The 24,621-nt window shown below is 37.6% G+C and overlaps 1 protein-coding gene across 12 annotated transcripts in view; it reads right to left on the bottom strand.

Annotated features, from left to right (window-relative positions):
- Positions 1–24,621, bottom strand: part of LOC131427691 (uncharacterized) — a 242,696-nt gene that overhangs the window by 11,110 nt on the left and 206,965 nt on the right. For 6 of the 12 annotated variants that reach the window (XM_058591110.1, XM_058591106.1, XM_058591109.1 and 3 more), the window contains 3 exons: positions 12,675–14,105; positions 2,082–2,108; positions 1,513–1,611 (listed from right to left, as the gene is read on the bottom strand). In XM_058591110.1, the coding sequence (XP_058447093.1) occupies positions 1,513–1,611; positions 2,082–2,108; positions 12,675–14,105 (1,557 nt within the window). The remainder of the gene's footprint in view (positions 1–1,512; positions 1,612–2,081; positions 2,109–12,674; positions 14,106–24,621) is intronic. The other 6 variants (XM_058591112.1, XM_058591116.1, XM_058591114.1 and 3 more) reach the window with 4 other exon arrangements.

Genomic DNA, 24,621 nt, shown 5'->3' with positions numbered 1-24,621 from the left:
AGAGGTTTTTTTTCTTCTTAAATATCATCGAGCAGAATGTTCGCTAGTGATATTTCCACAACTGATTTTTCGCCATGTGAAACCAGTTTCAGTGAAAATCGAGTTGTCAAAAAATCAGTACTGAACTTTTCTTCAGTGAGATTTCTGATCGATGAATTTGCTGTCTGAAAATCACTTCTGAAAAATAGCAGTCGCGATTTTCGAAATTTTGATATTTTACCACACTGCACTGCAGTAATATTTGATAAGCGAAAATCGGATATGAATCTGCTCAAATGAACATATTGTACAGTGAGTTTGAAAACCGATTTGAACAAAATCACTTCAGGTTTTCGGTTGGTTCAACAATCAATAATACGAATGATTTTCGCATGTGTTAAAAAAAACACGTGAAATCACATATTCCACAATCCAACAAAAATAACCGTTTCGTAGCAATTGTGAAACTAGTCAATTTTAACAAGTTTCAACTGTTATATGAGGAGCTTATTGAGAAATTACAAAATGTTAGCTGCATGATCTTGAGTAGAATGAAGCCAAAGAATTTGTATATGACTGGAATGTCGTCCTACGTCAATCTCGTTGTTATGCCGCTTACTAACAAAAATCACCCTTATTCTGAATAATGACGTATTGATTTTTCGATCGAATGTGTGTCGATCGAATCCTAGCTACCTTTGATTTTGCTAGCGTTATTAGGAATACTAATGAAATACGATCGTAAAATCGATACGACGTTATTCAGAACAAGGGCGAATATGTTCGTCGCACTTTAGTATAGGTTCACCGTTTCAATTATAGAGACGAAGAAACACAAGAACGAAGAAAGACATTCGGAAGAGTGAAGTTTTATTCTTAATTATGCGGCATTCCGTTATGTCTCTGACATTAGGCTCCCGCCTTTTTACAGATACAGTGTTTGTGTAAGCAGTTACAGTTAAGACTTCATTTTTGGGCATCATTTCCAAAATGATCCATCGCCGACCTAGGAACGTTTCATTGTTTTATACGCAATCAGTAAATCATGTCGATTAGAAAAAGGTTGAGTAGCACCCCGATGAAATTGACAAACAGAATAAAATTAGTGTTTGACTCGTAAGAATTACGAAGATTTTCGATTTTCAGTTGTTAGTCAGAGGAAAACTAAATCGTCTGCTTTAATACTTCACAAACCAGAATCTAACGTCGACGGACCGGAGAAAAAAATAGTATAATTATACGATCCTTCTGGAACGAAAGACGCTTGTATTTTTTGCTGAAAATATTCTACAGTACTAATATCTACACTGTACACTGTTTCAAACTACTGGCTTCATATATTGTGTATTGGTGATGATGCTCTAGATTATTGTGTGTAATATAGATTGAAAACTTGATGAGTGTATGTAGCGAGGTAGTGTACGATCTATTGGAATAATCGTAGAACAGACGTAAACTACACACTGATCGAATGGAAATGCGAATGATCTAAATTCACACGCCAATTTATTTTTTTTGCACACAGTTCCTTACTTTAATTGGGCTGAACTATTGCTATTGTTAATGCTTGTCGACTGATTCGTCTGTCTTTTAATGATTAGGTTCAGAATCACACGTACTAGTGATCGGAATCTGATTGAAGAAAATAAATGAAAAAAAAGAAGAGAATCAAAATTCAACTCAATTCAATTTTTAGATGAGTTATACACACACACACATAAAGTGAAAATTAGTTAGCACTATCTGCCATGTGCGGAACTTTATGAAAAGCTACAGCAGCAAAAGCGATTGGTCGTGAATTTGTTTTAGTGAAAAGCTACAATTCAAAAAGCGCATTTAAAAACAACACAATTAAAACTATCGGACGAAAATGAAAAGTCCCAGATGTTAGAGAAGCAGAAGATCTCTCCGGCAACGTATTGTAATACACGTAATACACGATTTCAGAAGTGAAAATATTTCTCTGGTGCCAACTCCGGAATGAACGTAGTTTCAATGTGAGGCATTTGCAGATGAATTTTCATGTTGATTAGTGTGTTGAACGACACGAACGTATAATAAACTTAAATAAAAATATAAAATTGGTTCCAGTACGGCCTTACTTTCTAGCTTTCGGTGAATCCTCCAACCTAAAAACAAGTAACGAGATTTGAAGCAAACAAACATCACTTGACTAACGTTGAATAACGATATTTTCGTTTAGTTAACTAGCAACAACGTCAAATGGAACAAAAACAGCACAGAGTGAAGGATTGCTATTTGGCAAGAGATGGGGTCGGAAGTTGCATCCCCCCTCCAAGGAGACCTTGATCCAGTGTTCACTGCACAGTTTTTGAATGAGAAAAGTTTCCCCGAATGATGGCAGTGCATGTGTTTTTCAACTTTTATTTGTCCTTGGTGATGAATTTTCCAGAGAACTACTACCGTCCCGTATGTAAAACTTTTCATATTTATGAGCACTCTTGAATAATGGTTCTAGCCCAAACGACGACATCATGGAACTTCGGCACGGTACGATACATCATTAAAACTATGTTAAATTTGTTCCGGCTTCGAGCACAGCAAGTCAAACTTTGTCCGCTTTATCTCACAGTGAATCATTCCACGAAACTTTGGTACGTAGTTGGTTTTGATTGATTTTCAAAAGTGGCGACGAAGTCGAAAAGAAGTTTTAATGGTAGACCGATTAAGTCGTGATCGGTCGGTTTTGTTGACTTATAATTTATACACTAGAATTAGAATCCTGTGAATATCGTTAGGAAATTTACTGGTTTGTTTACCAAGCATAGTTAAAATTTTTGAAATTTTGATAACAAATCAATTATCTCAAATTCGTTCTACCACTTGATTTCTTTAAACTTTGAATGGGCGGTGGTGAGCTCAATTCATTCGCAACTTTTATCCTGAATTTTATTTGACGATTCGTCAGCAATGCTATCATGGAATATGCTTCGGTAAGTCGTATATGCTTAGCTAATTCAGCTCAGCTTAGCTTGATTACAGTATATTATAAAACGAAGCTGAGTGAACATGACTAAAACTAGTCTTTCATTGGTAAAATACTATAGAGAATTGATTGGAAAATATTTCAATGATCACTCGTAGCCTCGTTTTATCACAATTTTCCTTTGGTTAGAGTTTTAGGTCAATTTCGATCTACATTTTCGATGCACGTTAAATGTTACTTGCCAGAATGTATTTATATTAGCTGTAAACGTATACTTAATCATCTTAACTTCATTTGGGAAAAAGATAAAGTTATCTAGGGCTTAAATCTCATAATCTTTCTTCAGTAGGCATTGAACTTAATTAATTATTTGTTTTAATCTTGTTAAGACGTAGAGCCGTCTTGAGCTAGTTTTAAATTTGATCAATATCTAACGGAGAAAACAGATTTAAAGAATGATATGCGAATGCACCTATGTAATAAAAACCACGAAATTGTTACCGCAGAGACGGGACTAGAACCCGTAGTCAGCTCCGAAACCGGGAAATTGATTTGCCAATTAAACTATCCTGCATATGAAAACGCATGAAGAGCCAGCCCAATTGACTAGAAGAACCAAGCATACTTGGTCACCACAACCAGCGATGCCAGATAATAGTAGTGTCATTTCCTTAGATTGGCATTTTCCTCGGAAGCTCTCGCGGTGAAAAGCTTTTTTTTTTTGCTCGTCAGACAAAACTAGTTTCCGTAGTTCTCCGTTAATAAATTCAAATTTCCGTAGATTTCCGTAGAAAAAATCCAATTTCTGTAGATTTTGTCTACGGATCCGTAGATCCGTAGAAAATGTTCGAATCCGTAGATCTACGGAGATTTCCGTAGATCTGACATCGCTGGCCACAACCCTATTGCTATGGAAACACATACAACACATTGAATCTCATCTATCATACCGACAAATTACAACATTCCAACAGATACAGTCTGTTGCATAAGAGCGTGGTCACGATTACTCGCGATCGGTAAAGTGGAATAGTGTAATTTTTTTTTAACACAGAGGGCAGTAGTGTCTTTCATGTAATGCGATAATAAATCAGCCGACTATTGTTTACAATTTAATCTCAGCAGTTTTTTTGTGCTCGCACCCGAAAAATCCCAAAATGACTCATGCTGCCGTCGTCGACATTTTTTCACCTCTTCAAAAAACGATTCGCCAACTTATTCACAAACTGTTTCGACTTTTGAATATACTTCGACGCGGCAGCTTGGGTCAGCTGAATCACTAGAGAAGCTGGTAAATTGACGAAAACTATAAGCAAAACATGCTATTGAGTATTTAAGAAAGTCAATTAAGGAATATTGCTTTTGAAATAAGCCGAGATAAACTGTAAAACTGTAGTCCTAATGAAAATATTTTTTTCTTCATAAAATAAGAAATGTCAAATTGTTAAACCTTCTAGTATGTAATCTACATGTTCGGAATGTATAACGATGCATAAAAGATTACTAATATATTCATTTAACAATATTTGAACTTTAAAGATGCATTTAGGAACTTGAATTACATGTTTCGTTGAGTATATTTGACAAACTCATTACCGGAGGATCAAATATGCGTTGGAGTTGCGCATTTTTTTGTCAGAGTGGGACATGTAAAACATGTGTAAATAATAGTTCCGATATTTCAAAAGTAACTTCCTTTCTGTAGATAAGAAATATGGCAAACCCCTACGAAAATTCAATGATGTGAAGGTGCAATCACTGTTGGACTTTCAAGGCGTACCTTTTCGCTACGAGAGGCAAGGAAAATTTAAAAAACTGCCAAATTGATCTCACATAGATTGAACGATTGATATCCATAGAGACGTAAAAGTGCGTGCGAAAACTTCTCTTACCGGATACAAATACAATCCATTTTTGCGTCTAATAGACACCGGAGATGAGCTGATTCTTTTAACGTGTGAAAAATCATGGGTAGGTCCATACGTACGTATTTCTTTATGTGGTTTGTTTTTCAACAGGGTTTACTCTATTGTCTGAAAGTTGTTTTGACTGTGTAAAGTGACGTCTCTACTCAGTATTGTTTGGCAAATCATCATGAATAGGTTAACTCCAAAGCAACGCTTTCAAATAGTGGAAATTTATTTTTAAAATCAGTGCCTAATTAAAACTGCTTATAAAGCACTTCATGAATTTTATGGTTCACGTAATCGTCCATCAGAAATCATCATAAAGAACGTAATTTCCAAATTTCGGTCTACATTCACTCTTTTGGATGCCAAGCCATTGACAAGAATGAGAAGACTACGTTCAGAAGAAAATTATAAAAAATATTGGTGTAAGAATCGAAGCCGCGCGCCGTGAATTCAGTAATTAGTCGCTCAATCAATTGGACGAACATCTGCTTTTTTACCGAAAAACTCTCTTTAGTGATGAGGCACAAATTTCGTTGAAAGGATAGGTCAACAAGCAAAATAGCCGCATTTGGAGCAAAGTGCCGTTCAAGAATTACCGATCATCCCAATAAATGCACTTTTTGGTGCGGTCTGTGGGCTGGTGGAATCATCGGTCCTTTTTTTTTAAAAAATGAGGAATGACGACGCATTACCGTGAATGGAAATTGATACAGAACCATGAACAATGAATCTTTGTTGCTAGATCTTCAAGATATGGAGATGCGGTATCAACCGGATGATGTCATTTGTCAGACTGCAGCCGAAACAATCGCCTTATTGAAAGAACATTTCAACGACGACATTATTGAAAGTTTATTTAACCTCGACTTTATCCAACAATTTAAATCGGTCTTTCGCCGAGAGAGGCGACCACATTATTTCGAGAAATGAACCGGTGAATTGGCGCGTTCGTGTGATTTGACGCCACTCGATAAATATAAACCTGCAAGCCCTCAAATGCTTGAAAAAGTGGTCAAAAATAGGACCTCCAGAATGACCTTTGTGAAAAACAGTCGTGGCGGCCATATGCCCGAAATCATATTTAAATGTTAAATGCCAAGAAATTATCTACCAAATAAAAAAAAATGGACCATTTCATAATTTGGCGTGTGTTTTATTTAAATTTTGAATCAGTAAGCTTTTAAAGAAACATTTTTTAGAATACAACAAACAGCAGCATAAAATTATACTGAATTTTTAAGTTCTTTCACATGCGGCAGAGGTAGTTCCTACCGATTACTACTTTTTACCACCAATGACCAGCGCAATTGCTGAGAAGCGCAATTACTGAATAGAGCCTCAGTTGCGAGTTTTACGGTTCCGAAAAAAACGAAAAATGTAAAACTTACTTCTTGTATTCTTTAGAATCTAATACGTTATCCAGGAATAGATTTGCACTACTTGCACTCATGTTTGATTGACTCATATTGTATGAAGATCCACGGAACGACCGAAATTTGCTCTGCGCCTAATTTGTATTACTGTTTTTGAATTAGTTGATTTCAACAACAAAATTTTCAAAATAACTATTATATTTGTTAAAATTGAGAATTTACTTTGCTGAAAAAAACTCTTATTTCTAGAGATTGTGTTTAGTTGGCGAATATCCTGGACACAAACCAGAAATATTTCAATCCAACACGAAATTCTCATTGACAACTAATTTTGTTACTAAAATCAGAAAATTTGTTTCTATTTATCTATCACCATCATTACTGAAGGACAGCAACAAGAAAACAAAAATGAAATGGGTTTTATTAACAAGTTTATTAACCAAAAACTCATGAGAAGTGTCAAAGCAAAACAATCCATTAAAAAGCTAAAAGGGACAGTCTTGTTGAAACTGCTTGCAAATTGTTTAGATGTTTTTCGCATGTGTTACGATATATCCATATATAAATTTCTAAATCGATTTGTAAAAATGATGTAAACTCTTAGTAGAAAGTGTATTTATTCAGAATTTGTGCGCATTTGAAGCAATAGTGCGTAATAATGTTTTTACGCGGAACAGTGAAAGGAGTTTCGAATGTTGCACTCTAATTGTATATTTCAAATGATGTTTTTTGTATCTTCCAACCTTCCGGGCTACGCCGTCCGGTGTACTACTTGTATTCGGTTTTTGTTTTCCGAGTGCTCAAAGTTTTCAGTGAGAGAGTCGATTTCGCGAAGTCGAATGATAAAAACAGCGATGTAGTAGAAAAAATTTTCAAAAAGAAGTTTATGTTTCGTGTATGTCTTTTTCTCCAATACAACATCGTATTTATACCGGTCAATATAGGAAAGACAACCGCGACTGAATTTTTGTCGGTAGTAGTAAGCCTACTACTCGGTAGTAGTAAGCCTACAACTCAGTAGTAGTAAGCCTATCTAGTGGCTAGTAGTCATTACGGATTTAACATTTTCTCGGTGGCAGAGCGCCATATAGCTGCAAATTGCAGAAGCCAATTCAACCATTCATGTTGGTTGAAAACAACGTTTTATTTCTCTAATTCAACTAAAAAATTAGTTGAATGGTAATGAAGTGTGCCTTAGCTAAGAAATGACAGCACGTTTGATTGGTGAATTCAACTAAAAAATAGCCATTTCAACAAATAATTTATTATTATTAAGGAAATTAGAAATAAAAAATCTAAATTAGCAAAAGTAAGATTTTTTTTAGTTGTCTCAAAAAATAACTAACTAAAATCAGAAAATCAACTAATTTTTTCGCCAAGATGCTGATTTCGGTCTTTCCGTGTCGTGAAATAAATGAAACTAAGAATAAACGAAGCATTATATCAGATATGGTAATTGAAGGTTTTACAAGTGATTAGAATTTTAGAGCAATATTATGAATAAACCCTACTCTAGAAGATATTGGTTCACCTGTGTAGCAAAACGTCAGAATCTGTTCAACTGATTTAACTTATTAATCATGACTTTTACTCATTTTTATCATATGTTGGTTATATTCGTTAGAAATTTAAATTATGCTTGTGAAACTGTCACATGGCGAATTACGTATTAATAAATTTTGTCGTATAAAGAGTAACATCTTCTGTCCAATTTTCTGCTTTATAGAAAACAAAACAACTAGAAATCTGCACAATCGGATGTCAAGAGTGTGATGATTCAACATTTTCCTGGTATAAATTGAACTTAACGCAACACCCAAGTAGCAAATAAAACTTGTTATATTAGGCATGTTTCACAATTGCTTTATAACGATTTTTTGTTAGATATATCAGACAATTGATTTAACACGTTTTTGTAAGAGATGTAAATTTCATTCATATTACTGCTTGTGAAACCAACTCAAAAACCTGAATGGATTAAGTTCCACATCCGGTTTTTCGACTGACTGTACGACAAGATCATTTGAGCAGTTTCAATTTCCGTTTCCACTTAGAAAATATGACTGTTGTGAAACATGTGAAACAAGAAATTTATAGCATATCTTTCTTTTCCAATCGCATAATCGTTACGAGAAGAATTAATGAATTGAGTACTAGAACAATGTTTGCTACTTGGGTAGCAGAACATGTTATTAAAATTATTAAAGGAATAGAATCGACTACAACATTAAAGCTATAATCTGTGGAGCATGAGAGCCATCATGGAAAACTAAAAATTATTCTTCCAAACGAAACTATTACTAGAAGCTTAAAAAAATAATTCTTTCGAAAAATTTAGAATTGAAATCTTTGAGAAAATTAGTTGTTGAACAAAGTGAAACTTTATACAATATATTATATTAAGTAGCCAAATGTTAAATTCGTTTAGTTAAATCTGGTGAAAAGAGAAACTCCTGTAAATATCGCTTTTTACGACATGCAAACAAGAACCTAGTGGATCTACTTTCAACTAATTTTTGCGCCACCAGATGTCATACGGTCCCTATGCAGATCCTGTCTAGAGAAAAATAATATGTAGTGTCAATATTCTTTCATGGATAAACCTTAATTGCGGAAAGCTTTCGGATTAAATACCGAAAAAATGTACTAAGTTTGATGACTTCTTGAATGAGCTTGCCTAATTTCCTGTAATAAGAATAAATTGACTTAAGGCCATCCATGGTCCAAGTACCATGCGCGCGGGTGGTTTTAGGAAATTTTCGATGAAAATTTTGAAAAATTGGCCAAAACCAAAAACATACAGACCTTCGAAAAACTTTTATCTATCTGCAAGGCAAAAATGACGGAAAAACTCGGAGGATTTTCCAAGTGTTATCAAAAATAACCCTGAAAAACGAGTGTTTTTGTGATCTTTCACAATTATTACACACATTCAAACTGAAGCGGATTTTCTTCAGTTCATTGCAAAATTGATCTTATTCTGTGAAAAACTTTACAAAACTAACATTATTCTGTTTCTAAATTGAATTAGCATCGTTGAGGAAAAAGTTGTATTTCATTTAGTACTTCCAAATCGTCAAAATACAACGAAATCGGTTATATGAAATTCGTTGATTTTTTATGAAAAGCATGGACAGCTTTTGGTACTTGGACGATGGCTTTAAGGGCTGAGGACAGTACCGTAAAGTGGTAGGTTTTTTGCTATTTTCCTGTTTCAAATTAAATTTTCTTGGAAACGGTGCAGAATATAAAAAAAAACACCTGACAATGTCTTCGAAATTTAGTTGAGAACATTCTGTGAAATTTTCAGAATGATTCATTGAGTTTAGCGGTCGTGTTGTATTTTTTCTGACTGAAGAACTGCTAAAAATTGGAACGCTCGGAAATGCATACCTCTACTTGTTCATCGAATATCTCGGCTTTGAAGGCTTGTATCATAAATCTACCGTGACAAAGTCTAGATAATTTAGTTTAGATGCGATTAGTACATAAAAACATATATGTTATAGCGATAAAAATAAAGTCTTGTATTTTTCTGTGAAACAAAGTCAGTTTCAATGCATCAGCCATTTTTTTCGCTTTGGTTTCCTGATAGCATTTTGAAAAAGGAGAGCGAAATAAAATTGGCTCGACAAGGCTGCCAAACACACAGACATTCAATCTTTGTGAAAGTTGACTATTTTTCCATTGTTCATTGGAATCCATGTAATGTCCAATCCATACGATAGATTAATGTGATGAAACTTCTTATCAAAATAATAAAATGTATGCTGGCAACCCGGTACAGTTTGCTCATATACGAGAGAGTACAAGAGAAATACGATGCGCAAAGGGAATTGAGCGTGCCACGTGGTCGATTTAAAACTCAACACGCGGCCCTCTGTCCTCAGACCTTAAGTGGCACATTTTCCTATTCAAACAGCTTTGGGAGCTCAATATTTACTGAAATTAAAAGCAGAAATCCGGATCACCGTGCTTCAATTTGGACCAAACTCTGCACAAGTCCCTAGTATGGCAGACCATTACCATTATGCGCGATAGGATTCGACTCTGGAGTGAATTCTAATAAGGGCGAATATCACTTCAACTCACGGTAACTCGGAAACTTTTATTTATACAAAAATGGAGTCCGAAAAGAAAGTGTACGAAACTAAAACGACTCATAAAATTATAAAATTCTTTGAATAATTAAATTGAAAGAAAAGCATCCAGACATTATTTGCAACATTTTCATTTTAAACTTGCTACTAAAGCTAAATTGTCTTTATTCGACAGACTAGAGAACATTTTTTCATATCATTCTAGTGAAGTAATTCATCTTATTGTAATTATTTTCATACTATCACCATTCGATAAAATCGCGTCTCCATGACTCAACGGTACTAGTCATAATTTACGTTAATAAATGCGTAGAGCACGTATTTCTTTACGTATGTTATGTCTAGTATCCGTAGGTTATAAAAGGTGATTTTTTTGAGGTTAGGATTTTCATGCATTAGTATTTGCTCAGATTTTTTGAGGTTATGATTTTCATGCATTATTATTTTCTCAGTATGCTCTGACATTTCATCATGAATAGACTTACTAACGAGCAACGCTTGCAAATCAGTGAATGGGCCCTAGAAAAGTTGGCAGAAAATCCGCTTTTTTATCGACAAATTTTGTTCAGCGATGAGGCTCATTTCTGGTTGAATGGCTACGTAAATAAGCAAAATTGCCGCATTTGGAGTGAAGAGCAACCAGAAGCCGTTCAAGAACTGCCCATGCATCCCGAAAAATGCACTGTTTGGTGTGGTTTGTACGCTGGTGGAATCATTGGACCGTATTTTTTCAAATATGCTGTTGGACGCAACGTTACAGTGAATGGCGATCGCTATCGTTCGATGCTAACAAACTTTTTGTTGCCAAAAATGGAAGAACTGAACTTGGTTGACATGTGGTTTCAACAAGATGGCGCTACATGCCACACAGCTCGCGATTCTATGGCCATTTTGAGGGAAAACTTCGGAGAACAATTCATCTCAAGAAATGGACCGGTAAGTTGGCCACCAAGATCATGCGATTTGACGCCTTTAGACTATTTTTTGTGGGGCTACGTCAAGTCTAAAGTCTACAGAAATAAGCCAGTAACTATTCCAGCTTTGGAAGACAACATTTCCGAAGAAATTCGGGCTATTCCGGCCGAAATGCTCGAAAAAGTTGCCCAAAATTGGACTTTCCGAATGGACCACCTAAGACGCAGCCGCGGTCAACATTTAAATGAAATTATCTTCAAAAAGTAAATGTCATGTACCAATCTAACGTTTAAAATAAAGAACCGATGAGATTTTGCAAATTTTATGCGTTTTATTGTTTAAAAAAGTTCTCAAGCTCTTAAAAAATCACCCTGTAGTGATGGGAATAGTGACATTTGCAAATTTTGGTTTTTCTATCTTAAGGAAGCATATTCTGACTCGAGAGTACGTTTATTCTGCCCAAAAGCTCGAAAAATGAAAATATTTCTTGCCAACAATGAAAGCTTGGTATAATCAAACAAAACCATAAGAATAAGTCCAATGCAAACTTTAAAGCTATCCTTAAGAATTTAAATTATCAATGAAATCCAGTTGGAACATAGCATCTCCAAAATGCTAGTTTTGTATGATGATAGGGTAATGGAGGTATTTTGGGCACTCTAATATATTTTGGTCCGGAGTACATATTGGTGGATGCAATCAAAATGAAGTCCAATCTTTAACACACAAAATATGAATATGTACTTCATTTTGATTACAACCAAAGTTATGAGCGTCGGGCTAAAATATAACCAAAAATTACTTCGTTAGCCTATCCAAAACTGAACAAAAAACCACCTAACATTCAGAGATTGACATATAAAATGTGATAATATAAATTTTGTACAAAAAAACATTTAAAGCAATGAAACACGAAAAACAAAACAGCCATAAAGACAACGCACCACAGAATCAAATTGTAACCCGTTAACATCTAAGTGCAATGCTGAAGCAACAAATTGTTGACCGCAAAATTCATGACGTTTGTCATAAGCTTGTCGCAATGCCCACGGGGAGTTGCGAGAGTATAATTGCGGATTGTCAGGCGAAAGGAAAATTCATGAAAAAAATAGAACGAAAATGACTAAAGGCAACAACGTCCAACGCTCGGAACGAAATTCCAAGTTTGCCGGGAAAAAAAATCGTTTGGAATGAATTCGAATTTCGTGCACGATGCAAAGTTTCTTCCCTGCACCTATCGCCCGGGAGCAGCAATTCTTCACTCTGTTGCCTTCAGCTTTTAGACATCAAACGAAACGAACTGAGATGCGATTTATTGTTTTTTTTTTATTTCATTAAATTTAGCATAAGCAGTTGCCTTTTTGGAGGATAGTAATGAAGGAAAGCAAAATGGGTTTTTTTATTTGGTTTGCTGGAAACGTGATTTGTTCTTTGCTGAAAGCATTACCTATGATAGACGCGAGTACTGTATGGATTTGAAGATGGCGAACTTGGTGCTGTTCGATGGATCAGCGCTTTCGTCGGTGACGTTACTTGCGGTGGTCCTGCCGATCCCGCATTCGATATTGTTGTGGTAGGTTTGACGCTCAACGGAAAGTTATTGTACGATGATCGGTGCTTGAGCCATTCCAAATTAACCGAGGAAGATTTTCCGATCGGATAGTTGCGAATGATGTTGTAAAAGTTGCTATCGGACTGTCGGAATGGTGCCATCGGTTGGGAGGACCGGACGTCTTCTGGTGGAGAACTTTTACGGAAATTGCGCTCGAACGGGGCTCGCAGCTGATACGAAGCTGAATCAACAACATCGCCATCGACAACAAGCTTTCTGGCCGCTCGAGTTTCCACTGGAGACTGATCGTTCTCATCGGGACTGTTACTGGATGAAGAAAATCGTTTCCGACATATGTTGGGAGTCAGGAATGGATTGGGATCGATGCGATCGGTGGCACTCAGAGTGGGAATGGAGCACATCTTAGTCAGTGGCGATGGCGTATCATCCTCGATACCGATGTAGCGAGTATAGCCAATACCGGCCTTTTTGCGGTAGATGCCACTATGGAAGGAATTTCTTATTTGAAACGGTTGGAAACGATGCGCAAGATCAATTCCATTTCTCTGGAACGTTGTTGTTTTTTCTTCAATGGGAGAAGGTGAATTCACTTCATTCTCTTTCGTTACTTGTTTTCTTCTTTGTGCCAGCAAATCTTCACTTTCGTCGTTCAGATCGGATAATGATTTCATTTTCGCAAAACTGAACCTTCTTAATTCGAAGTCCTTTTTCAATTTGAGCAAGTCTACCGGAGTCGCTCCAAACTCTCGTTCGTAAGCCGAAAGATTCCCCAACGACTTCATGCGACTCAAACTCTGCTGGCCAGGTGTACCGTAATATCGACCATTATCCTTCGATGAATTGTCTAAATCGATCTCCGGGAAAAATATGTTACTTTTCGTCGCGGAGAGGTTATTCATACTCTTCATTTTCATCAACCTCGCCAGCGGAATATCCGACGTAGGAGTGCCAAACTCATCAAGTCCAGAATCGGTCCTGTCCTCACTCGATGCTTCCTCGTCCGACATGACCGTAACGTCCGGTGTGACAAATGTTTCATCCCCTGAATCCGAGTTAGGACTTTGCGGGATCCTTAGCTTGCTCAGTAACCGTTGGGTGGTCATGACCTTGGTGGGTGTTCCTTCACTGCTGCTGCTGCCATCTCCACCGCGAAAGCCATTGACAGCTGCCGTGGTCGCTCCGGGACCAGCGACACTGGTGATGAATTTTTTATTAACATTAGCAAAACGTTTACCATTAACTACGGAAGAATAGCTAGGTTTTTTCGGAGCATCTTGACTCTTAGCTTGCAATGACGAACGCAACCTTTGGGAGTGGGGAGAAAAATAATAATAAGAGAAAAATAGTAGCAAATAAAGCGATACAATGAAATAAGAGTAAAACAAGAAGTTACGGAAAAAGCAAACGTTTCGATTGGAAGGGAACAGGGACAGCAGAAGACACCATAAATGAGAGACATTTTGAGGTAGGTCATGTTTCAGAATGCTGTCGGTGAACCGTGGAAATGTAGTGTGTTGCAGATTTACCGTCGATAAATATTTATGTCATATAATAGATTGCTGTATAGTTAAAACCTGTAATTTTAGTAATAACAGTTAAATAATAGTGGATTAATATTTTGAAATAGTAAAATTAGACTGGAATTGGAACTAAAGAGATTTGTTTTTAATTTTCTTCGATGCGTAATAGTAGGTCGTTTTCAACAGATAAGCCCAACTTTCTCATTTGCAAATACTAAGGAAAACTCCTTAGTCTTGAAACAGAAACAAAGATGCTGTTCTTTTGCCGAGGAATTCTTTATTTGTTACTTTGCTATAACTATAACGAACTTTTATTTCTGCCACGGGTTGGCGGTTCTAAGCATAGGGCTCTGGTCTTACAAGCTATTTGTCGTATGTTCAAGCTCCGACCTGGAAGAATTCTTAGTGTCAGTGGTACCAGTCATGCAATGGTTCTGTACGCTATAAATCGGCTGCACAGTCTGTTGAAATAGAAGGTAAAATTCCACAAAAGAAATGTAGTATCAAGGCCAACTTCTTACCAACTTTTAGAATGATATTGCAAAAACAATGGCAGTAATTCACTCAATCTGCAAGATTATAAACGCGGTACAGCTTTTCTTTTTGGCGTAGATTGCATTATATATTTGAGTATATGAGAGCATTTCTCAGATTTAATGAAATGGGTCTTTAGGTTGAAAGCCGATTCGATCAACAAACAGCGAAAATCTTTCAGCAGTAGGTTCGCCGGTTGCGAGTAAGCCGGCGACCCGCCGTCAGAAGCACAGGTGGACCACTTCCGATAAAATCACATCTGTTCAGGTTTATTCATTTTACCCGGAGCACCCAAAACTAGTTTATATGGTTCACCAGGTGTTGGAATCAATTTGTAGTGTTTTACGAAACTACGTTAGACAACTGTTCATAGTCGCGCACATACAAAAGTAAATATTCTCCTGGAAGCCACTGACATAGCACATCTTCACCAGTATCGGTTCAAGCGGTTGAAAAATGGAAATTTTTGACTTGGAACGACTTTTAGATGATTGGAAAATGCCTCGAAGCCCTTGGAATGGTACAAAAACAGGGATTGTGAGGACAACATGAGTTGAAGTCAAGGTACGTCGAACGACGGTTAACCTGTGAGATTCTTCTACTACGGCATATAAGGAAGGGAGTTTTGTATCGGTGAAGTAATGTGGGTACTCTAAAACAATCTCAAACGCCGTACATCGACATCATCTCCGAGGCAGACTATTTATGGAATCTGTGCATTATGCGGGATCAACTGAGTGTTATTTGTTGTGAGCTGCTTCAACAAAACATTGCAGGATAAGTGTCCGCGATATAAAGATCGTCACGATAAAGTAATTTTTCTTCATGAAGATACAAGATCCTGTGTTTCAAAGATCATAAAAACTTATTCCGAAATGCTGAATTGGGAAGTTCTGTCCCATCCGCCATATTCACCGATCCAATACTCTATCCGATTACCATTTGCTCGGACCTAGGGTGCATGGCGTGTTTGAGTAGCAGTATTCGAGCTTCACCAGGAATACGACAATATTTTGAAAAATGGTACTGTAATGGTACTCTCATAATACATCACTAAAATTTGCAAAACAAACACTACGAATAAATTTCCACACCTGATAGTTAAACGAGCAGCAGTGTGGTCGTACCCCACAATAACTGAGGTAGAAAAACCATTTGTTGAATCTTGATACGATTAAATCTTGATTGAAATACATTCGATAGTTTACATAGTTTAAGAGGAGTAATCATGGTACATGCAAATTGTTACACAGCAGATGAAGCGGGGGTTTCAAAATAGAATAAAAATATCCTAATTCACTTTTCTGCGCGAGATCGTACCAAATGGAACGAAAAGTCCAAATTTCATGACAATCTATCCACTAGTGTTTGAATAACAGTTGATCGTGTCAGACGAGTTTTAGTTTTCATCAAGCTATGGAAAAATACGAGTTTCATGTTATGATGAAACAGCAACGATGAAATTGAATGATTTGCGATACGGATTGGTCCACCATCCCCCGTATTCTCCAGACATGGCCCGCAGCGACTATTATCTATATCCAATCCTGGAAAGGTTTCTCCAGGGAAAACAATTTTCGTCAAATGCTGAGGTCATTGCAGAAACGGAAGCCTATGTTGAAGACCTCGAATCTTTTTTTTTTCACAGAGCATCAAAATATTGGAGAATCGATGGGTTGGATGAAGATTATACTAAAAAGTTTTCACGGTGAAAATCGATTTTTTCTTTGTTAGACCCGGGACTTCTCATTCCATGTAGTATAAACGGTCGGCTTCGACGCAGTTGCTTATTTACCTCAGTGTTACTCACAACTTGCAAAAGCCAAGATTAAAATTATCCGAAAGGGAATTCATGCCAATCTAAACATGATCCGGTAACGCTTGTAAAAACCCAAGTTACAAATACAACATCGTTCTACAAACTCTATAATCTCTACTTTTCGCAATCCATATGGTAAAATGTTTGAACTGAACAAACTATTGTCTCAGATTCAGCTACTTTCTGGATTTTGGTATAGGTGCAACGTTCCTCGTTGGGAAACAATACCAATAAAAGTTGAGAAACATTAATTAACGAAAAAGTAGGGAACGACGTCTTATGAAGTGGGCCGCGGAGATGTTTAGACCTGATAACAAAACGAAAATTACCCAAAGCATCGAAACTGCCTCTTTCGTGCCTAGGAGGAAAAGCATGGCACAACCACCTTGAACAGGTTCTCCCAATCTCTGGACGCAAAGCTTATCTGAAAAATCTAGTCACAAAGTACAGGTTACCACAATCTCTGGACGAAAAACTTATCTAAAAAGTCTAGTCACAAAGCGCGAACTTGCAGGCAAGCATGTTCATAACTTGATGTCGTTAACTCGGGTCAATCGGAAGATCAGCTGTACTCTTTGAACATTTGACAATTTCTGATTTTTTATGAGACTAGAGCTCTCATCTAGAGTTTTTAGTTACACGAAGCCGAGTTTTTGGTTACAAGTAACCGGTTTGTACTAAGGTTCGGGACTATGCTTGGATACAATTTAAAGTATCTCAATCTCAAGTAGAGATAACTTTACGTCTGCTCAGTGATTTATGTTGAACTGCTGAGTGGCATGGCAGTTTAACACGAGCTGCTATGCACTGATGAGTTGAAAACGAATATCACCAGATCTCGATGTTTCATACGTTTCCAAGACATTTGACATCAAAAGAAATAGTTTCGATTTTGGAAATAGCATATACTCTTTCCCGTAGGTGATTTGTCAAGATAAAAATTTCATATTTTAAATGCCGTGCCGTGTAAAATTTTTCATATTTTTATTTTTCCATCCCCGATTTAGCTCAAGTTTTGTCTAGGGACTTTGTTGAGGTGTTCTGCACTACCGCTTTAGAAATATAGGGATGACCATCAACAGTAGGAATGAGCATCGAACACGACATAATTAAACAATTATTTCAATTATTGATTGAATTCAGTGCACATAATTGCAATTTTGGTTGATGCAGCTTGAACAAATTGGGCGAACGTCTTTCGAAGAAGAATTATAAAATTATGATCACATTTATTTAATTTATAGTATGTGAAAACCAACAAATATTCTTTTGTTTGAGCTATTCTTTTTCCAACTCTGTAAAGTTGATTTAATCTAAGTCTGATTTACATTTTTTCAAAACTTCTGACTCAATCATCGATTCGATTAATAACGATTTTACAGCAATTAATAACAATTTTAATGAAATTTTTTAAGTAATGCGAATGTTTTTTTTAATGCAACTGTCTTAGAAATACATCTTTAGTTAAGATTTAGTTAAGTTAAGATGTATTATCTGAAAAAATGGGAATTTAACAATTTTTGAATCCTAAAATCTTAATTTTTTTTTCGAGATACTACCTTGATCGAAAAGTTCCCGGTATCACACCACATCACCACGCTCTCATTCACCCGATTAGATTGTTTTTTATGTTTCCAAATCTGTCATTGATATTCTATCAAATTTTCAGCTGGATAACTGGACACAAGGATGGCTTTTATCGTATCAAAGAACGCTCACTCGCAACTTTTCACACGATTCAATCAGTGCCATCAAAGAGAGACGGATATCATTGCAGCAACAAAAACCCGACATGATTCATTTAACATAGAGAGCGGATTTCTCTCGATGACCTGTCTGAGAATCAAAGGTTAGCTCGCTGCTGTGGGAATTCTTGCTGAAGCAACAAACGGTCGCTTATTCTCGTTTCGCGATCCGATTCTGTATGGGCAGTGGATAATTGCGATAGAATCATTTTACTATTGCCGCTTATTCTAACTATGTGCATATAACCTTTGTATAAGTTGTGTCTATGAAAATGTATGTGAATGCTCCACACAAGGGTTTAGAAATATTGCAACCTAGTATGAGAATCATAAAGCCGAATCATCGAGCATGAATTCCTTTCACAAGGCCAGATCGTCAACAAGGAGTATTATTTTGTCATCATGAGACGTTTGCGTGAAGTAATTTGCCGAAAAAGACCAGATTCGTAGGCAAACAACTCACAAAACGAATATCATTCAGCAACCACCGAATTCACCTGATTTGGCTCCCTGCGACTTTTCCTATTCGGTCGACTCAAGAAACCGCTCCGTGGAACACGTTTCAGCACCCGAGATGAGATGATGGAAAAATCGCAGATGGCTCTGATGGCCATACCAAGAACTGAATATAAAAAATGTTTCGAGGTTTGGATCAAGCGCTGCACAGTGGGAAAAAAATTTATGGAAACCAGCAAAGAATTCTGTAACTCATGAACTAATTGAGATAGGTCAACAAACTAAAGCGTTTCTTATGTAAAAATGTCCAAGCCATTCAATGGAATGGTTTACAATAGCCGCACGAATCGCAATCCTGCTCGTTTTACCCCAAATGTACAACAGTTTTGGGGTTTCCTATAACATTTGCTCTGTAACTTGAAAAGAAGTCGAGTGCGGTATTCTGGAATAACCAACTTTCATGAAAAAATGCCTGGAGAATCGATTAGAGGAACCCACACTGGCCGCACGAAACGTTTTGGTGGCTATTTTAACCCAATTTCTCCAATATGTGAAATTTTGATCTAAATCACCCTTAAGTTTTAAGCGAACCACGTTCTGGTGACTATTTTACATCAATTCCTCTATTTCATGGTATCTTATTGTAAATCGTCCTTAAATCTCGGTAAAACTTATTGGAAGTTTACTAAATCTAGCTTATCTTATGTAAAAAAGTCTGTAGAATCGAATGGAAGAACCTACACTGGCCGCACGAAACGTTTTGATGACTATTTTACCCCATTTCCTCCATTTTATGGTACTTTATTTTAAATCGGTCTTAAATTATGATAAAACTTGTTGGAAGTAAATCTAGCTTATCTTATAGAAAAAAGTCTATAGAACCGAATGGAAGAACCTACACTGGCCGTACGAAACGTTTTGATGACTATTTTACCGAGATTTGAGGACGATTTATAATAAGATATCATGAAATGGAGAAATGAGGTAAAATAGTCACCAGAACGTTTCGTGCGGCCAGTGTAAGTTCTGGCATTCGATTCTACAGACTTTTTTTTACATAAGATAAGCTAGATTTAGTAAACTTTCAATAAGTATTAAAGAAATTTAAGGACGATTTACAATAAGATATCATCGAATTGGAGGAAATGGGGTAAAACAGCCACCAAAACGTTCCGTGCGGCCAGTGTACACTCTTCCATTCGATTCTACAGACATTTTTACATAAAATCAAGCAATTTCAGTAGACCGCACTCGATTTCTTTTCAAGCTACAGAACAAATGGTAAAGAAAACCCTAAAACTACTGGGCATTTGGGATAAAACGAGCAAGATGGCGATTCGTGCAGCCATTACAAACCGTTCCATGGAATTGGATTTTTTTTACATAAGAAACATTCTTGTTTGTTGCTTTTTTCCATGATTCCCGATTACTTTGAGGATTTCCTGGGTTTTTTCCCCACTTTGCGCTGGCCTACACAAAACCGGCTGCTCGGCCTTCCATGGAAGTTGACCATCAATGTTAACTTCCCTCTCTGAGCAGCATAGATAGCCGTGTAGTGTCGGTAGCGGTTTCCCAACTGCTAAGAATAACGCTACGGTCCACCTGTACCGGTGGTATAAGTCCACCAAACAGGTAAGCCGTGTGGCATCCGGCGGAATTATTTTTTACCAAGAATTGATCCACTGGTTTCCTATTCCATGTCGTAAAAGGCCACAAAAATAGGAACTCCTAAGTCAAGGTGTATTTCCGTGCCGATGGCTGAATGGCTGCAGGAGGTTAAACATTGCAGTCGTGAACGGAATATCTTGGGTTTTTCCCTTACTGGATACACGCAATGCTTAGCAATCAACTTCTTTGATCATCGCTTCGGCAGGCCAGAGATTAGAAAGCTGAGTGTCTGTGGGTGTCCTCAAGGTGGTGTACTATCCCCACTTTTATGGAACCTAGTCGCTGATAGTTTGTTAAGGAAACTTAATAACCTTGGATTTCCGACTTATGGTTTTGCCGACGATTATCATATATTGATGACCGGTATAAGCATTAACACTCTCTTTGATTTAATGCAGCAAGCCCTGCGATCTGTTGAACAATGGTGTTGTCAGGTTTGGATTATCTGTAAATCCGGGCAAAACATCAATGGTGCTTTTCACTCATCGTAGGATAATTACAGGAGCTCGTCCGTTGCAGTTCTTTGGTTCAGGGGTCACTGTGGTCGATCAAGTTTAATACGTCGGGGTTATTCTTGACTCAAAACTGAATTGGTCTGCTCACATTGATTTCAGGATTAAAAGAGCTTGCAGGGTATTCGGCCAATGCAGACGAGCTTTTGGAAAATCATGGGGACTCAAACCCAGATATATTCATTGGATCTACACAACTATCGTTAGACCAATTTTAGCATATGGATGTCTTGTATGGTGGCAGAAAGGAGAAGTCGCGACAGTTCAGTCAAAGCTAAATCATCTCCAAAGGATGGTCCTAATGGCGATGACAGGAGCATTCACGACAACTCCTACTGCTGCTCTAGAGGCGCTACTGTGCATTAAACCACTACATGTGTTCCTAGAACAAGAAGCATTATCTTGTGCATACCGTCTTAGGGTTACAGGGCTTTGGAACAGTAACCCATTAGAATATGCTACCAGTCACACTCGCTTGTGGTCTCAAATGGTTCCGTGGGATGAGTATTTACTCGCTCCTAGTGACCTAACTCTCACATGCTGTTTTCCTTTTAAAACATTCAATGTGAGCTATACTCTTCGTTAGGAGTGGTTGTCTGGTTGTCTGGAACGACAACTTGATGAACACATAGTTTGTTTTACGGACGGTTCTCTGTTGAATGGTCGTGCTGGTGCTGGTATCTACTGTCGTGAAATAGGCTGGAGCAGTCTCATTCACTTGGTAGATACTGTACTGTGTTCCAAGCAATCGGCACTTCAGCAGAGGATCTGTGGTAAACGTATTTATTTTTGTTCCGACAGTCAGGCAGCCTTAAAAGCACTCAGTTCGAATGACTCACGGTCGAATCTAGTGATCGCATGTCGAACTCAAATTGAAGACCTCAGCATTTCAAATGCTGTTTACTTCATATGGGTACCCGGCCATTCTGGTATTACTGGAAATGAATGGGCTGATGAGTTGGCTAGAGCTGGTGCAACGAATGATTTCGTTGGTCCTGAACCAGCTTTACCACTTTCAACTAGTTGGATAAAGCACAAGATACGTTCTTGGGCTGCATCCAAACATGCCAGCTACTGGCGCAGCTTGCAAACTTGCGCTCAGACAAAAGCATTTCTACCAGATTTAAATCTGAAAATGTCAAAGTGTCTACTGCATTTCTCCAAGTATCATTGAAGTATTCTGGTCAGAGCTCTGACTGGACATTGCAAACTCAATTATCACATGGCTACTATTCAACGTGCTGAGTATTATTCGTGTGATTTGTGTGAATGCGATTATGGTACTTCATATCATCTGATATGTAACTGTCCCGCATTGACGCAGCTACGTATCCGGGTTTTTGGTTCTCCATACATGGTTGAGTCTGTGTATGCGGAGCTAAAATTGAAGGATATTCTCTCGTTTCTCACCCAATGTGGTAAGGAGCTATAGTCAGAAGGGTTCATCGTTCTTCCTGGAGTGAATGAATCCCTTCTGTATTCACCTTAAATAGGGTTTGGCAGATTGTTTGGCATCCTCTGGGGGGTACCGCATTTACTTCTGCTCGTACATACTGCGAGTCGTTCTGCATTCTTCCGGGAGTGCAGAATGGTGTCGCTTTTGTAAGATCTCTAAATCCTCTCGGGGGTTGGAGGTTTTATTAACAGCAGACTGTTCGGGACCTCGTAGAGGTTCATAATTTCCTTCTGCTTCCACTAAATGTGATCCTCAGCAGATTGTTCAGCATCCCTTAGGGGTGCAGAATTTACTTCTGCTTTTATGTGTTTTTGTGTCGTCAATTTTTCCCATCCTCCTAGTCCAACCCTTACCATTTCCTTTCAATCCTTCCCTCTTATATATCGGGAAAATGATGCTAAAAACAAATTGATGGCAAGGCACAAATCTCCAAATATCAAGGGGAACGTGCCATTTGAGCCAATTTGTTCTGATTCCTGATTCCTGATACATAAGATAAGCTAGATTTAGTAAACTTTCAATAAGTATTAAAGAAATTTAAGGACGATTTACAATAAGATATCATCGAATTGGAGGAAATGGGGTAAAACAGCCACCAAAACGTTCCGTGCGGCCAGTGTACACTCTTCCATTCGATTCTACAGACATTTTTACATAAAATCAAGCAATTTCAGTAGACCGCACTCGATTTCTTTTCAAGCTACAGAACAAATGGTAAAGAAAACCCTAAAACTACTGGGCATTTGGGATAAAACGAGCAAGATGGCGATTCGTGCAGCCATTACAAACCGTTCCATGGAATTGGATTTTTTTTACATAAGAAACATTCTTGTTTGTTGCTTTTTTCCATGATTCCCGATTACTTTGAGGATTTCCTGGGTTTTTTCCCCACTTTGCGCTGGCCTAAGTGTGTCGCAGTCGATGGGGAGTACTTTGAAAGGGACAATATTTATATTGATGAATAATTTTGTAATTTTTAATTTTCTGGTTAATTTCCGGGAATTTTTTGATCAAGGTTGTAAGATTCTCGCATTTCTGAAACAGACATCTGGCATCAAATTTTTATTTTCTATTTTCGCCTTTTTAAGCAGATTTTTAAAATTTTGTGGTTTTTAATACAAATTTTAGAATATCACTATAAAGAACGAAGAACGAAAAACACCAACGACTTCACCGACACTTGGGACGAACATAGTTGATCGTCAATCTTTTTTAAATGTTTTTTTTTTAATTTTGTAAAACTCAACCAATAGTATACGAAATTGGAAAAGTACAGGCTGCTCGGCCATCCATGGAAGTTGACCATCAATGTCAACTTTCCCTCTCTGAGCAGCCTAGATAGCCGTGTAGTGTCGGTAGCGGTTTCCCAACTGGCTAAGAATAACGCTACGGTCCACCTGTACCGATGGTATAAGTCCACCAAACAGGTAAGCCGTGTGGCATCCGGCGGAATTATTTTTTACCAAGAATTGATCCACTGGTTTCCTGTTCCATGTCGTAAAAGGCCACAAAAATAGGAACTCCTAAGTCAAGGTGTATTTCCGTACCGATGGCTGAATGGCTGCAGGAGGTTAAACATTGCAGTCGTGAACGGAATATCTTGGGTTTTTCCCTTACTGGATACACGCAATGCTTAGCAATCGACTTCTTTGTTCATCGCTTCGGCAAGCAGAGATTAGAAAGCTGAGTGTCTGTGGGTGTCCTCAAGGTGGTGTACTATCCCCACTTTTATGGAACCTAGTCGGTGATGGTTTGTTAAGGAAACTTAATAACCTTGGATTTTCGACTTATGGTTTTGCCGACGATTATCATATATTGATGACCGGTATAAGCATTAACACTCTCTTTGATTTAATGCAGCAAGCCCTGCGATCTGTTGAACAATGGTGTTGTCAGGTTGGATTATCTGTAAATCCGGGCAAAACATCAATGGTGCTTTTCACTCATCGTAGGATAATTACAGGAGCTCGTCCGTTGCAGTTCTTTGGTTCAGAGGTCACTGTGGTCGATCAAGTTAAATACGTCGGGGTTATTCTTGACTCAAAACTGAATTGGTCTGCTCACATTGACTTCAGGATTGAAGGAGCTTGCATGGCTTTCGGCCAATGCAG

Source organism: Malaya genurostris, chromosome 2, assembly GCF_030247185.1.
Source record: "Malaya genurostris strain Urasoe2022 chromosome 2, Malgen_1.1, whole genome shotgun sequence".
NCBI classification, from domain to species: domain Eukaryota; kingdom Metazoa; phylum Arthropoda; class Insecta; order Diptera; family Culicidae; genus Malaya; species Malaya genurostris.
Note: the sequence above shows the minus strand (reverse complement) of the source record. Positions and strands in the feature narration are given on the sequence as shown.